Here is a 16473-nt window from a genome sequence, read left to right as displayed (position 1 = left end):
AGACACAAACAATTATTTGTGCAGTAATTAAATTGACATTAGATAAAAGTCGTCTGTCGTATCCGGTTGTCCATCTTTTTCTCAGCTTGCTCACTGTGAATACCCAAACTTTTTAAATGTTTCTTTACGCTGCTACACCGAGTTGTTTAAGGGAACATCCTTAACCTTGTGACAGCAACTCTGCTGACACCTGCTGGTGACCAGCCTGTACTCTGCCAGATAATCTTAAGGCTTTCAAAGGGGATCTGTACCACAGCCATCAATTTTTTTTGTCTTCACTTTAACTAGCTCTTTATTTTATCTGCAGCACCCTCAACCTCTTACCCTGTCCCTCAAGTGCAAACAGACACGCTCCGACCAAATTATCAACATTTTTTTCTTTCATATTGAACCAAAAGACCTACTTAAGTGTTGAAGACTTGAATTAATGTGGGCTTGATTTTGTTTGATAGTTTAAATATGATTCTCCTCTGAAATATTACCTTTTCCCACCGGTTGAGAGCCTGAGCACTGTAGCACTCAGTGGTCTCTCCTACCTCCTTTTATAGCCACTAAAAGCGCTATCTGTCTCATCAGAAAGCTTGACAAGTGGAACAATGAAACGTATTAGCAGGTGCTAGTGGGGTGTGACTGAGGGAGGGAGGGGAACTTTGCTGGAGGAAGTGTCCTTTTCTGTCTTGGTGCAGCAGCAGATTCAGCAGCAGTCGCTTGGTGGGTTTTCCTCCACAGGGGCCTTTCAGAACAGCGTCAAAGGTCAGAGTGGAGAGGTTTCATCAGCACTTCTTACAGAACAAACACTGAAACAAGGCAGGAAAAGCTGCACAAAGGAGCTAAGCAGTCCAATGCAGGGCTCAACATTGTAGTAAGGGGATATTTGGGATGTATAACTGTTCAAAATTGGAGGGAAACAAAATACACAGAAAAAAGGCCACGTTTAGTACAAAACTGAAAGTGATAGCTTTCAAATCCCTGCGTTTTTACCCAAAGCCTGATAAGTTGTTATTTTTCTTTGGAGAAAATCAGGAATACAGTTTTTTCTGCTGTACTGTTCGAACTTAGACGCTTTTAGAGAAGTGTCCAGTGAGCAAGATGAGGCATTCTGGCAGACAGACAGAGAGGGCAGTGGGTGGGGTGGGAGGCTGGCGTGGCTGGTGGTCTGATGAGCTGGCTGACATCTCTGTCTCCTCCTCTCTCCTGGCAGTTCATGGCATCAAGTGGACTTGCAGCAATGGGAACAGCAGCTCAGGCTTCTCAGTGGAGCAGCTAGTGCAACAGATTCTGGACAGCCACCAAACTAAGCCGCCTCCCCGGACTCACAACTGCCTCTGCACGGGTACCCTGGGTAAGGGCTTGAGGGTGGGGCAGAGGTGTTTTTTTCTCAAGTGAGAGGAATGCAACATTTAAAACAACAACAATAAAAATGATTTAGTGATTGAGACAAGCTAGCAGAGGTAGTTTACAGCAATGTTTTTAGGGTGAAATCTAGTGTCGGCTCATGATTTTTATTCGCTGTTTCCTTGTCAGAGTCACACCTGAAGTGACTCGCCTGCTCTGAAATGTTATAGCAATCATTTAAACATCTTTTCTTCTTCAGGAAAACAATGTAAAACTTTTAGAATATAGGCTATTTTATGTCAGTTTAGGAAATTTTTGTTTTTTAACCTCTTTTTTTCCAAATATAAAGGAAATGTTTATTAATAAGACATGGCAAATATTTGACTTTTGTCAGTATTGTTAAGTTCTGTAACACTTATTAAGGTGGATTTTATTTTGTTCCTTTTTCTAAATCAATAACCATGTGTGGAGGTACAACATTTTAAAAAATAATGTGAAATATTAGAAATATATTGTGCCTACACCTATTTTTTAACATTTATCATCATTTTAGAAACAAGACACTGGTCAGTTATGTGCTGTTTTTTAATTCAGATACTTATGCAAAAAAAGAAGAAAAGAAACACAGTGGTTTTTGTTTTGTTTTGTTTTGGGTTTTTTGTTTTATGTTCTGCTGTTTTTCATTAAGTTTACTGTCTACTATCAAAAGATAAAAAAAATCATTTCATTTGATTTCACTTTAAAACAGGGAGAAATGAACAGAAAAACACTTTTATAACCTCATAAGAAAATCATAAAATCTACAATATTGTGCATAGGTTTTTGGCAGGTATTAAAATGCAGTAAAATAAGCTAGCTTAAAAAAAATAGATACTAAAATAGACTGAATTACAGCCGTTTATAGCCATTTTCTAAGGCCAGTTGGCTGTGGCTGCCAGCTTGAATTGGGTTGGCTCCAAAAGGTAATCAGCTGTAGATGTACATCCAATGATTATTTACTGAAAGTTTCATCATAATCCACCCTGTGGTTCATGAGATACTTTCCTATCAGACAAAGTTGAGTCTAAGTAGTTACAGACAGATTTTTAAACAAAGTCTTTACACAATCTGTAGGGTCAGTCACAGCTACTACAGCAGCAAATATGTCATTATCTGTAAAATGAACCAAGTTAAGGACAGTTGCCTGTAAAGACCATCTTGAATTGGTTTGACTCAAATGTTAATCAGTTGTTAATGAACATCCAGTGATTACTTTATGAAAATCTCATTAAATTCTATTAAGTGGTTCATGAGACACACGTGCATACAGACACATGGGAGAAACTTAATTGTCCCCCTTCACTTTTTGACAGTTGGCAATAATAAATACAAACCATTATTTTTGTGGCCACACTCTGCCTTCAAAATAACAATTCTTCTGGGTACACTTGCACAAAGCCAAGGATTTTGTAGGATTATACTCAGATGTTTGATTCTTTAATTAATTTCACAAAACAGGTGCTACTGATCATCATTTTCATATGTAGGATAAAACAGGCATTAACCAAATCAAAAAAAAAACAGAACAAGGCTTAAAACTAGACAATGAACAGACAAACTCTGCAACCACAGCGAGGTTGTGGAAGATAATTTCATGTCACGGGTCAAACATTACAACAAGACTGAGCATAACAGCAAGACAGTAGTTCTAATACATCAGCATTAGTGAAGACAAGTGAAGATTTCAAAGCAAACTGAGGTTTCAAGATGTCATGTTCGAGCTCTGTTAAAAAGCAAAAAGAAGCAGGTAACTTTGAGGAACGTAGACACAGCGGTCACCCAAGGAAACTTAGTACACTGGATGACAGACACATTATGCTTTGGAATCAGAAGATATCCATCTGGGCGGTTAGCTCAGAACTGACAGAAACCTGTACGATCAAGGTTTTATTCAATTACTGTTCTCAGACGTCTGACCAGACGTGATCTTAATGGAAGAAGTGTAGCCAGAGAGCCATACTTCTGATGTGGAAACAAAGTCAAGTGAGTCAGAAAACAGAAGAACTGCAGAAAATGGAAGCAAGTGCTCTGAGCTGATGAGTCAAAATTTGAAATATTTGGCTGTAGCAGAAGGACTGTGGAGCAGTACAATAATGAGTATCAGCAGGAAACAGTGAAGCATGGTGGAGGTTTCCTGCAAGTTTGAGCTACAATTCTGCAAATAGAGTTGGTGATTTGGTGTGGATTTACAGTGTCCTTAATGCTGAGAAATACAAGCAGATACCTCACCAGGCAGTACCATCAGGGAGGTGTCTGATAGGCATCCAATTTTATTCTGTGAACCCAAACATATAGCTAATGCAATTGCAAACTATTTTCAGTGCAAAGAAAAACAAAGGGTCCTTGAAGTGATGGAATGGCCCACACAGAACTCTGATCTCAACATGGTCTAGTGTGTATGAAATTACATGAAGAGACAGAAGGATGTGAGTCAGAAACGTCCCCAGAAGATCTGTGGTTAGTTCTTCAAGATTTGTGGAACAACCTACCTGAGCAACTCCTTCAAAGACTGTGTGCAAGTACATCAAGAAGTAATAACCCTGTTTTTAAAAGAAAGGTGTAAATTCCCTTAATATTCATTTGCCGTAGATTTGTCTGCTGTCTGTTCACTTTGCTTTGTTAATTGATAAATAATTAGAAAATTTTAAAATCTGTTTATGAAAGCATTCTTACTGTTGAGCCTTCCACGTCTTGTCCTAACCTTTGCACAGTACAATAAATAAATGAAAAAAAAACATCTGGTTAACATACTGTTGGAAAGTTACAGTAAAAAGCATGAGATTTTTAGCGATGACATTAAATGCATTTGGTTCTTGTTTGTAACTCGTCATAGAAACAGCTGAACAGATGTACTGTATTTTTTCAGGTCTGCAGAACATCTTACTGTGTGAGATTATTCATTTTTGGCTACATTTATCTCACATAAATAAATAGCAATCTGACAACAGACGGCCTTTTGAACTTTGGCATTTTGTCTGGTAAATGATTTAAGCAATAATGTTAAATTATATCATCTCTCCTTGTAAAAATAATCACAAATCTGTATTTACCTCACTTGTCCAACATTTAGAATATAATTAGTAGCATGATTACGCAATTAATTAGATATAAAACATATAAATACTAATAATATATAGTATATAAATACTATTTATAATATCCTTATATATTCTCTGCATAACACAGGTTCATATTTTTTCTTTCTCTCATTAACAGTCATGCAAGGTTTCTCTTACATTTCACACACTGTGCACTTATGAGAAAGGTAGTTTTCTCATCTTGGAGGAAAAATAGTATTTTTAATCATTTATAAGTACAAAACCCTCCATCTATGCCTTACTCATTAAAAAGTCTTATTAAGTTGTGTTCATTAAGTAGTTTTCATGTACATTGAAATCAAAATAAATAATTTGTCCTTTTTATCTCCTCTTGCCTTTTACGTTTGTGCTCTAAACAAATCTGTATTTTTTTTATTTCTTTCTGCCGTCATATAGGTGCAGGGAGCAGTGTACACCACAAATGCAACAGCGCCAAACATCGCATCATCTCCCCGAAAGTGGACCCCCGCTCTGGGGGCTACAGCAGTGCACACTCTGAGGTACAAAACAACGATGTATCTGAGGGAAAGACAGAGCACAGCGCCCATGGAGGAGGCAAAAGCTCCGGGGGCGGCGGTGGAGGGGGCAGCGCCAGGGAGAAACGCAACGGCAAAGTCCACAAGCCTGTCCTGCTGCACCAGAACAGCACAGAGGTGTCATCCACCAACCAGGTGGAGGTCCCCGACACCACGCAGAACTCCCCCGTTTCCATCAGCAGTGGCCTCAACAGCGACCCAGACATGGCTGACAGCCCCGTGGTGACAGGCATGAGCCACGTTCCCTCTGTCATGTCTAGTCTGTCCCAGAGTGTCTTCATGTCTGAGGTCACTGGAGACCCCGTCTACAGTATGTCTCCTACTGGGGGTCCTAACGCTCACCTGATGGGTGCTGATGCCACTTCACAGGGTTTGGTGCTGTCTGTGGCTGCTGATCGTCACAAATTTGCCTTCCCTGGGGGAGGAGTGGGAGAACCTGGAACCACCACGGCAGGAGACAGTCTGTCCATGTTGTCTGCAGCTGGGGTGTCTGAGGAACTGGTGCTAACCAGCAGTCTGGATGCTGGAACTATCAAGATGCCAGAGACTAATATGAACTTTGACCCTGACTGCTTCCTAAACAACCCCAAACAGGGCCAGACCTATGGTGGCAGTGCACTGAAGACAGAGAACAACTCCTCCTCAACATCTTCTTCCTCTGGTGGCAGCAGTAGCACCAACGGCAGTCTGCAACGCTCCCCCAACATGGCAGACAACGGCTACACCTTCAACTCAGCTCTCATAAAGAACATCAAGACAGAAGACACATCGTTTGAGCAGCAGCTGGCCAAAGAGAGTGGCTACCAGGTTGGAGGTGTAGTGAACTGTGGCAGCGGGGTGTCATCTGGTGCTGGTTCAAATCAGGGCAGTCTTGGTCTGACGACCGCAGGATCCCTGCTTCCTTCTGGCGGGGGTCTGAGTCCCAGCACTACCTTGGAGCAGATGGATTTTAGTGCCATTGATGCAAAGCAAGAATATACTTCTAGTGCTGCCGCAGTGAGCTACGGTCAGGCCATGTCTAGTCCTCATATGCAACACCAGAACCATTCCCCCAGCTTTTTCCTCCAAGATGCTTCTCAAACCAGCCAGACTCAGCAGGGGAGGTCAAGCTTGGGCCAGAAAACACATCTGATGGAGCATAACTCCCATGACTCTGGAGGTTATATGGGGCTACAGGTGGTGAAAACTGACTCTCCTGGCAGCAATGGCCACCTTCATCACCACCATCAGACCCAGACCCAGCACAGGGCCAACTGTAATGGAGGTTCACCCACAGAGGGGCCTGGCCAGACTGGTTCTCTCCAACTGCTTCAGTACCAGGGGCCTTTTCCTGGGATGGGGACAGAGCACGAAGAGGTGGTCGGTCTAGACCAAGCCGGCGGTGTGAGTTCAGCTCAGACTGGAGCCAATGGAGAGAATGGAGCTGACAATCTGCTCAAGCCAGGGGACCACATTCAGGCATGTGGAGCAGGAAATGGAGATGGAGGAGGAGCAGAGCACTACCTGCAACAGGCCTCAGATGGCGGTGGTGGAGGTACAGGAGGTGCAGGTGAAGGAGTAACAATTCACAATGGAAACAACAACAACGATGGCAGCAACCGCACCCAGCAGCAGCAGCAGCTGCAACCCCTCTTGCAAGGCACAAGTATGGTACAAGGACTCTACAACTCAGTGGGAACCCACCAAGGTCTGGGTGGAGCCGCTAGTAATGGAGGAGCAGGGGGAACAGGCATGGAGATCAATTTAGACCACTTTGACATATCTTTTGGCAACCAGTTCTCTGACCTCATAAATGACTTCATCTCGGTGGACGGCAGTGGGACTGCCATGTCAGCTGGAGGGGCTCTGTATGCTCACCAGCTGGTCACGTCTCACAGCTCTGAAAACCAGAACACAGCCAGTGGAGGGCCCCAACAGGCCCAGGAGGATGGAGGAGCCAGGGGCTCTGGCTACAACCCATCTGAGCTCTGCCTTCAACCTTGCTGCAGCCCCCAGTCTCTGAGTGGAGGTGCTGGTGCAGGAGGCAACACGGGAGAAGCTGGTTCATTGTCCTACATGAATGTCGCAGAGGTGGTTTCTGCAGCTGTTGCCCAGGGGGCTTTGGGGATGCTACAGGCCACAGGCCGCCTCTTCATGGTCACTGACTACTCACCGGAGTGGTCCTATCCTGAGGTGAGTGAAAAGGCCCTTTGCAGTATTTTGTTTGCTTCTTTGTACATTATACGTTTGGGGTTTTTTCTTCTCCATCTAAAGCAAACACTAAACATGGGTAAATCAATTTTTAACGTTGTTTATGAAATACTTTCATGCTGCAGGTTCTAGTCACAAACATTTGCAGCTGCTGTCAGCTTGAATTCTTCTCATATGTGCCATAGTTTATTTTTCTCATGAGAGAGCAGCGCATTCGCCCTTCACTTCTCAAAATCGTTTGTTTTGATTTTGTTTGGGGGTTTTTTCTTGGAAAGCTTCAGTTTGATTTTCTCCCTAAATTCAATCAGCTGTCCCCTGCCATAATTCAAAAGATTCAGGAATTTTTTTGCTAAACTAGTTAATTTATTAGACATTTAGAACTAGTGAAGGTCATCTGACACCCGAGGCTTCAACACATGCACAGTAGCTCTTAAAGCAAATTGTAACCACTGATGTTTTAAGTACCTGAGTGATGTCCGAAGGATGGAGTGTTTTGGACCGTTTGATTGGTTTGGTTTGTCATGTGATTCATTTAGCCACACACCTTTGAACCTCTTTACAGATTAACCCTAAAACATACTTGGACAAAATCCATAATCTAATGACTATTAATTTTATTTCCTGTAATAAAATGAATAGAGCTGGAATTGTTACTTTGCTTCTTTAATGATAAATGAGGCAACACATAGTCTGAATTTGAGCTTGATCGTTTTCAATCTCAATTAAGTTGTGGGTCAAATTTAAAATCATTTATTTTCTAATTGATGACTTCAAGTTCATGAACTTCAAAGTGAAAAGCATCATGTCCGATGCCAAATAATAAAAGATAGTTATTTTGTTCAAATAAGAATAACAAAAAAAGGAAAACAGTTTTATTAAGTTGGTATAACCCAGCAACATGAAATACTGTGAGGCTAAACTGAACATTTTAGATTCAACACTTTACTGGTCTGCTAATGCAATAGTAGCCACATTTTTTGAAAAATCTAAAAGTAATAAACTACAGTTAGTAATGTACAAGTACACGCACAATGGTAATGTTGTAACTTTAAATAAATTATGATTTTAAACTGTTTTACCAATAGGACTTCAAATTTCTATATGAATATATTATGTACTGGTTTAGGTAAAATTGAAAAAAGAAATTTTAGAAACAAGTACCACCTGATTTCTTCCCACTATTACTTGAATTTGAAGTGCATCACTTTATTTTTAAGATAAAAATGTTGCCCAGGTTCAGCCTCTAGAGGGCAGCACAGGACCTGAAGTTAGTGATGAAAAGTTTACATAAACTGAAATGACACTGGATGTCCACATGATGGCAGCAGAGATACATATAAAGAAGTCATTAGTCTTTCCTGGAGTGTCTATGTTAGTTTTCTGTAGGTGGAAGTTTTGATATTTCTGTTGTTAGGAATAGCTAAACTTGTTTTGGTAAAAGTATATTATTATTCATAATATTATAATTATTATTAACTGTACATGTTGTTGACAGGGTGGAGTTAAGGTGCTGATCACTGGTCCCTGGCAGGAGGCCAGCTCAAACTACAGCTGCTTGTTTGACCAGATCTCAGTCCCAGCATCTCTCATCCAGCCAGGAGTGCTGCGTTGCTACTGCCCAGGTAAGACAGAGGAGAGCTTTCATACAGAACCTGTTAGTGCTTTTTTTAACTTTGTGGATTAATCTGTGCTTCTGTGTCTCTTTCAATGGTAAAAATAAAATCAGACTTATATTAACTTTTTTTTATTTGTGGATGTGGAAAGACTGTCATGATTTTCATTAAAAGTATCTTCTTGTGTTTGTCATATTTCATAATTCTAATGTGCAAAGCTGCTCATTGCTTGAGATAAATATATAAAATAACTTGAGCCCTACTTGGTTGTTATTTTTCTTTTCAGCTAAGCAGCAAAATGCATAGAAGACTGAACCTAACCTTTAGCGTTGCAGATAAGCAGTAATCTGTTCTTGTCATAGTGACATTTTCCTATATGACGTCTCATTATCTCCTCACTGTCCAGCTCATGATACAGGTCTGGTGACGCTGCAGGTGGCCATCAGTAACCAGATTATATCCAGTTCTGTGGTGTTTGAATACAAGGCCCGCGCTCTTCCATCACTGCCATCCTCTCAGCACGACTGGCTGTCCCTCGATGGTAGGTCTCCTCTCAGAGCTTCGGCTCTCCTGCAATAATTCTTCAACTACTTTTATTCTCTTTCATTTGATTCATTTACTATCCATTGTAGATGTGCTTCACTTCCCACTTCTAATTATTTTATGTAGCTCCTCCAGTCTTTTAAGGTATTACCAGTCTTTTTTTATCGAAACAGAATAGAAGTAAGATACTTTCTTGATCCCCTGAGGGAAATTAGTTTGTCACAGTATCAGACAAGTTTCAAATTAAAACATTATAACAACATTATCCATCCATCCATCCATTTTCTTTACCTGCTTTTCCTTTCTGGGTTGTGGGGGAGCTGGTGCCTATCTCCAGCAGTCCCTGTGTGAGAGGTGGGATTATTCCCTGGACAGGTCTCCAGTCACAAACTGTAACATTGGAGTGTATATTGAGACAGAGTAGACATAATTTACATATTTACATTATCTGTGTGCAGATATTGATTTGGTGGTGTTCATCTGTTAGAGTGAAATTGCAAATTCCATGAAGGATTTTGTGTAGCGACGTTTGTGATATTTTATTTTTATTTTGTTTTATTTTATTTTGATGCCCTTCACATTCTTTGATGTGGCTTGAACCGACCAAGTGTAATTTTTTTTCCTTTGTGGTGGTAGTGGGAGGAATGCTTAAATTTTTTTTATATTTTTAAATGTTCTGACGAGATATATACTTTTAAAAAAATGCTTGGCATATGGCTTGTATTCGAGGATGGCATGTTGGTTACTTCATCTTTGAAAGTAATTGTTCATTTCAGATTTGTCCAAATGAAATATTCAGACTCATTAATAAAAAATATCAATATAAATGATCAGAAAATATTGACATTTGGACCAAAACCACCTAATAATATTTGAGACAAACAGATATGTGTTGACTGTGACTTTCATTTTCACTTAATTTTTCTGTTGTTCTGAGATGTAAATGGAGCACCACAAACTATTTGGGTCAAATTTAAAGTTTTTGTTTTATCGGGAGAGAACGGTTCAGTCGAGTCAAATGTGTGTTTCGGGAGTCCTTGCATGTTCACCAGGATGTGATCTATTTAAAGAATATGATGTGACTGCATATGTGTGTGAGCGTGCTGCTGGGAGAAGTATTGCTGCAGTGTTTGAGCTCTGACAGAATAAAGTAGGGCACGATGAAGCACCGGCTCGCAGGACAGCTGCATTGCAGACGGCCTTCAAGAAGTGGGAGTGAGTGATGGAGACCTGCATGGCAGCTCCCATACATGGCAGCACCAGTAGATCCCTCCGCCATTCATACCCTGCTGCCTCGCTGGCCCATTCACAGAACCAGTTAAGGAGGAGCTGAGTGTCTCAGGGAAAACTCAGCCCACCCTATTACCTTTTTTAGTGTTAACTCTTTGCCTGCCATTTTTTCCAATTTGTTATAGAAATCACTTATTTCGTGTATTTTTTTAATGACGAAGGCATATAAAAATCAACAGCTTTATTCTTTGGATTTTCACATAGCTTTCAAATGCAAGTGTTTGAGGGTTCTGGAGCATTGTCAAAACAGCAGAAACTGGTCAAAAATGGCCTCTTTGGTGATCAAAAGCATACAGTTTAACATGAAACTACCAGTTTGCACGTGGAACTGATCAGGTAAGGCTCTGGTGGCGAATGAAATGACAACTAGGTCAACATGAAAGGGCTATTTATACGAAAACAAATCATTAAATGTGGCAACTTGATGAGCTGCTAGGGTGAACATTTGACATACCTCTAGGATTTAGATGAGGCTGATGGCAAAAGTGTGTGTGTGTGTGTGTGTGTGGAGGGGGACTTCAGCACCACAGTGAGTGGACAGTAACTGTTGCGCAGAGCACGCTCTAAGATCCACGTGGGTTGAAGATAAGCCTCGGATCTGTGTGAAGGTGCATCCTATAACCATCATTCCCAGCTTCTTATTCCTGAAGCAGGACAGGGCGCTGTTCTGTGCGCTCATCATTGATCATGTTCAGTTTAGAGGCAGCAGAGAGAGAGAGAGATCCTGAGGCGCAGGGCACTTTATGGAGCTGTTTTGTTTGGTTGTTCACCTCCAAAATGACAGTGTCTCCGTTGTGGAGCTTGTTGATTAACTGGAACAGGCTGCGTGCCTTATATACGTGCCTGTGTTTCCTGTCTGCGGCAGGGTGTGCAGTTCGGCTCTGTGAGTTTGCTCTCCCATGGAAGACTAACTGTGCTATGATGTGCTAATGGCACAGCTGCCTGCCTGCCTTGATTTGTCATAATGCAGAGTGGGGGAAGGGGCGCTTTTCTCTGCAGCACTGCAGGTACGGAGCCATGGGCAGGACAGAGGAGCTGTCGGAGCTGCAGAGAGCTCTAACATCTAACATCTTCGGCCCAATTAGTGTCTGAACCCAGGTCCCGGAGCTGGGGGGTGGGTTTACAGGGATCAGCCAAATCCCAGCCCCGCACAGCGACATTCTGACCTTCAGTGATTATTACCGACAGCGCTGACGGAGCCCAACTCCGCCGGCATGACAAAACCCGCGCGCGCACAATGCAGACGCGGAGGGGTGGGCGTGTTTGGGTAAACAGGGTAAACTCCCGCTAAAACAACTAGTTTTAGATGGTCTGTTAAACTGAGGGTGGAGGGGGGGGGGTCGCTTTCGCTGACTCTCTGAGAGAGACTCACAAAGCAGAACACGCGAGCCTCTGACATCTGTTGGAATGATCATTGAAGATGATAGCAATCAAAAGAAAATAAAATAAAAAAAAGCGAGCTTTGAGAAGCGCGAGCGCGGCTCGCGAAGGAGGCGACAGCGCGGGAATCAGGGCGTCTGTTTACCGGCTGCACGTGCGCACGACGTTCCCCCCGCGGTGGTGTTTGTCATTTTACTGCAGGCTGGGGTCGCAGCGACTACTAGAACCACTATAGGAAAGTGTGCGAGGTGAAACAAGTGAAGAGGAGGAGGAGGAGGAGCATGAGCGGTCCTCCTCTCCCTCTTTCCGCACGCGGCTCTCTTCCTTCACTTTGTTCTATTGTTGACGAGTTGAGCCTCAGATTCAGTCTTCAGCAGGGATATTTTTACATGTTTATTCTTATTTATTTCTTTTTCCCCCCCTCCTTCGGTGTAAGACAGCATGCTTTAGCCTGGCCGGGGCAAACTGACAGTTTGGGAGAAACGCAGCCTTGGTTGGACTTCTGTGGGTCAGGATGCCAGTGAATGACACCCGCGTTTCCAAACAGACAAAGAGGCTGTGTTTTGGGCTTTGAGCCGGACTCTACCCATGGAAAATAAACTAGAAGGTTAGAAGTGTTGAGCTCAACCTGTTTGCCTGTAGCTGTGTGCTGTGTTGTTGTGACTCTGTGTTGTCTTTAAGTTTGGGTTCTGTTCTGTGCGTTCTGACAGAAGTTCTGCATGTTGGGTTCTCGTGCCTTACCGTATTGTTTCAGCCACATGTGACTCTGACACATTGCAGAGCCCTGAGAGTAACCAACTCCTGCCTCACGACTTGTGTTACAAGGCAGTCCCTCCCCACCCCCGAAGTCATTGTCAGGCTTTGTTTGAATAGCAACTTGTCCCCTTTTTTAAAATGTTTTTTTTTTTGTCTGTAGTTATATCAGCTTGCTCTGAACTGCAGGGTCAGTGTGACCCAGGCTGCTGTAAGTGCAGCTGTAGCTGCTGTTTAACCCACTGGAGTTGCTCTGGTCCATTGCATTGAAAGGCTGTCGCATCAGCTTCTTGAGGCCATGTGTGTAAAATCTACAAAAACTACAGCTGCTGATGCCACATATGTCAGATCCCACTCAGAGCTGACCTTATTGCCACAGCAGTCCACCCCCGCCCCCCTTTTCAGCACCACAGGTCTGTGAACAGCGACTTGTTTTTAACTCTGTTTAATCCCCTGACTTTGTTGTGTGCAAGGCAGCTTTTTCCGGCTATATAAAAGGAAAGAATTCCTGTGGTACTTGTATCAACCTGTTGCACATCTCTTAAAAGTTTTCCCATTGTTGCAGAGAACTATTAAAAGCAGAAATGTTGGATGACTTTCACTCACTTAATGCATAAAGTGTGCATGTAGCGGTAAAAGAAAGTTATGATGTTTTGAATCTACTTTAGGATTACAAAGCGCTTGTGTCTTTAGAAAATATGCACAAAAAGATTTCAGGTATATGAATGCTGTGCAGCGGTTGGGTTCCGGCAGAAGCAGCAGTCGGGAGTTTCATTCTCTTTGCCAGCATTATGTCTTGTTAGTGAAAACTGGAAGAATGTTTTGATCAGTTATATGAATGCTGTTTGAGTATACACCAGCATTATTTATTCATGTAGCACCTTTTACTTGGTGTATTGGATAAAAGAGCTGTAGAACTTCACATCTTGAGGTGATAGATTACTCCAGAGGAGCAAAAGCATTATATATTGCATTACCATGGGGTATTAAATATGCAATGTCAATAAACTTGATTTTGCTCATTTTATATCTTCCCAGTAAGTTATCTCAGTTTGCACAGTCGTAACTAACTTCTCTTAAGTTTAATTTGGTTTAATGTTTTTTCTCTCTTCTACTTTATTTCTAAACTCAAAAGATATTTAATTTCAGTACTGTACATATGCAGTTTCATCAAAGCCAACAGGAAAGTCATGCACTAGATTCTAGTTGAGTAAAATCTTTAGTGACTTTTAAGTGTATGAATGATTTAGGATTGTCAGTACTGTGAATTATAAATTATGCAGTCTGCATCTGTGGTTTGAAAATCCTGTTTTTCCCTCCTTTCAAGTTAAGTGGACTTTGTTGTCTGAGATTTGTTTTTTTTTTTCATTTGTGGGTTACTCTGCTTTTGTTTTGGTGCAGACTGAAGACTGAGTTGTTCCAAGACCAAATTAAAACAAAGGGGTTAACAGTCCTCATAGTTAGAAACCCAAATGGAGTTATAAATCTTTATAAATTATATGTCTTTGACTCTTTGCATATCTCTTCCATCTGTTTGTAGCTTTAAGATAAAGGGGCAATATAGCAAAGTTCAGATCTCAGTCTCTGAAAGAAGATGTGATTTTAAATCACGTATTGGAAAAGAAATAGAAGGAAGCCAGAACGGTCTGAGAGTCTCTATAAGTGCATTTATCCTAACCGATTTGGAGGGGTCCGGTCCCTTGGGCAGTAGGGAAAAAAATTTCCACTGATTTCTCGTTTGTGCTTGTGTCTGCTCCTCGTGTGTCAAACATATATCAAGAATATGGTTCTTTATGCAAATAGGAAGCTAATGACAAGGCGTTAAATAAAATCAAACTATTCTACTTTCCGAGACAAAAGCCAATATCTGTGTTAGTCTATTAGTGTGATAGCAGATGACAGTACATCCCCACGGTGTGCTCTCTTGGCATTTTACCTTCAATGTGACACAAAGTATCTGTTCTGTATTTAGACTCCACTTGTATTGACTTGTATGGCTTCTTAAATGCCAGTGGACGAGTGTTTGATGTGTTAAAGCTCTTTGACCTTTGTGTGCTAGTACTCAACTGTTATTTGGCTAAATTATTTAATGGTGGAGAATCTGACGTAACAAATAGGCAGAGCGACAGGTATAATATTTCTTTATGTTGCATTTTATCCATTTGTTATTGTTGATGTACAGCAGGGGAGATATTGAAGTAATGCAACTATTCGCGTGGCTTCACTTTTGTTTCGCTCTTGAAACAAACACTGACAGCAAAGTTGATTGGCTCTTTGTGAGTTGTTGTTTGTTGCTGTAGTTTTTACACAGGTTGCAAATTGATCTAAGATGATTAAATTAAAAAAAACTGCTTATAAATTATCTCAGGGTTAAGGGTAGAGAGCAAAACAGCAAAGATGCTGTTTGGCTTTCTGGAAACAGTCACTTTTAACTGTTTCTGTGTAAACATTGCTTAAACTACCTATCTGACAAGTTTTCCTATCAGGAAGTCCAGCTTTTTACTTAATAGGACACTCTAACATTTTTTCTGTGATTCTTTTTAACACTTTTGCCTGTTCAAGTGTAAATCCCACCATCTATTGTAAGGATTGATGACCTGTCCAGGATATGTCCTATATCTCACTTCACTTTGTGGTAAAAGCAGATTAGGATGGAAGAATGGAAGGACGAGTATATTATCTGTAAAACACAGATGTGTTTTTACATCCTGTACAGTCACATTCTTTAAGCAGTTGAAATCTTCTGCTTTTCTAACAAAGCCTAAATGCAAGGATAGCGTCTCTTTGATCAGCTCACAGCCATGTGTTCCAGCTGCGAGGGCTGCTGCCAGATGGCCTGGCCCTTTCCTCTCCATGGTCACAAATGCCAGCCCCCGTCAATCAGCTCACACAAAGGCTCAGAGGGAGTCTGGCCTCTGGTCTTTCCACGGGGTTACATTTGAGAATTTGACTGGCTGCAGAAACATAATGAGGTTTAGCTCTGAACTTGATTGACATAAAGACAAGCAGAGGTTGAAAAGTGAAGATTAAAGATGTTCTCTCACAGTCTGTCAGAAGTTAGTCGCCCTGCTCTCTGCTAGGATGAAAGGGTGACTAGACTTTTAATATCAAGCACAATGTGTGACTATTAGGAACATTTATAATCTAAAATCTGACAGAGCAGCAGACCTTCAATGAGTCCAGGATATCAGTCCTTGTGTAATTGGTTGTCCGTTATTCAGTCTTCTGCTGTCTGTTGATGTTACGCTGAAAAGGCTGGGTAAATACTCTCAATAGTTTGGTCAAAGAGTGCAACAGGAGGTAACAAGAGTCTGTGCAAGTACTGAGAGATTTAAGAGTCTCAGCCTCCGCTCTGGTAATGGTTCTCGTTTTCTCATCCTTGACATTTCTGAGGATGGTCAACTAAATTCTCCAACCTGCCTCTTGAACAAACTCTGTATGTCCTGTGATTCCTGCTATTCTGCTCTCTTCTTTCCCCCCTCATCATCGTCCTACTCCTGTTCTCCTCCCATATCATTTCACCCTTGTCCTCTATTTATTCCTCTGTCTTCCTTTTCCCTGCAACCCCCTCAGATTGCACTCTACTGTGTCTTAATAAGCAGCATTGTCCTTCATTCTTTGTCCCTGTGTATATCAACCTGTCTCATAAGAAGCCGCTGCCACATCCTAGAGATGAGATAGATCAGATGAGGCAGA

At 41.6% G+C, this 16473-nt stretch overlaps 1 protein-coding gene across 10 annotated transcripts in view; it reads left to right on the top strand.

Moving 5' to 3' along the window:
- The window catches only part of camta1a (calmodulin binding transcription activator 1a), a 304500-nt gene that overhangs the window by 269656 nt on the left and 18371 nt on the right, over positions 1–16473 (top strand). For 8 of the 10 annotated variants that reach the window (XM_017409572.3, XM_017409578.3, XM_025004450.2 and 5 more), the window contains 4 exons: positions 1202–1342; positions 4869–7180; positions 8694–8820; positions 9218–9352. In XM_017409572.3, coding sequence (XP_017265061.1) covers positions 1202–1342; positions 4869–7180; positions 8694–8820; positions 9218–9352 — 2715 coding nt within the window. The remainder of the gene's footprint in view (positions 1–1201; positions 1343–4868; positions 7181–8693; positions 8821–9217; positions 9353–16473) is intronic. The other 2 variants (XM_017409579.3, XM_017409577.3) reach the window with 1 other exon arrangement.

Source organism: Kryptolebias marmoratus, linkage group LG8 (assembly GCF_001649575.2).
Source record: "Kryptolebias marmoratus isolate JLee-2015 linkage group LG8, ASM164957v2, whole genome shotgun sequence".
NCBI classification, from domain to species: domain Eukaryota; kingdom Metazoa; phylum Chordata; class Actinopteri; order Cyprinodontiformes; family Rivulidae; genus Kryptolebias; species Kryptolebias marmoratus.
Note: the sequence above shows the minus strand (reverse complement) of the source record. Positions and strands in the feature narration are given on the sequence as shown.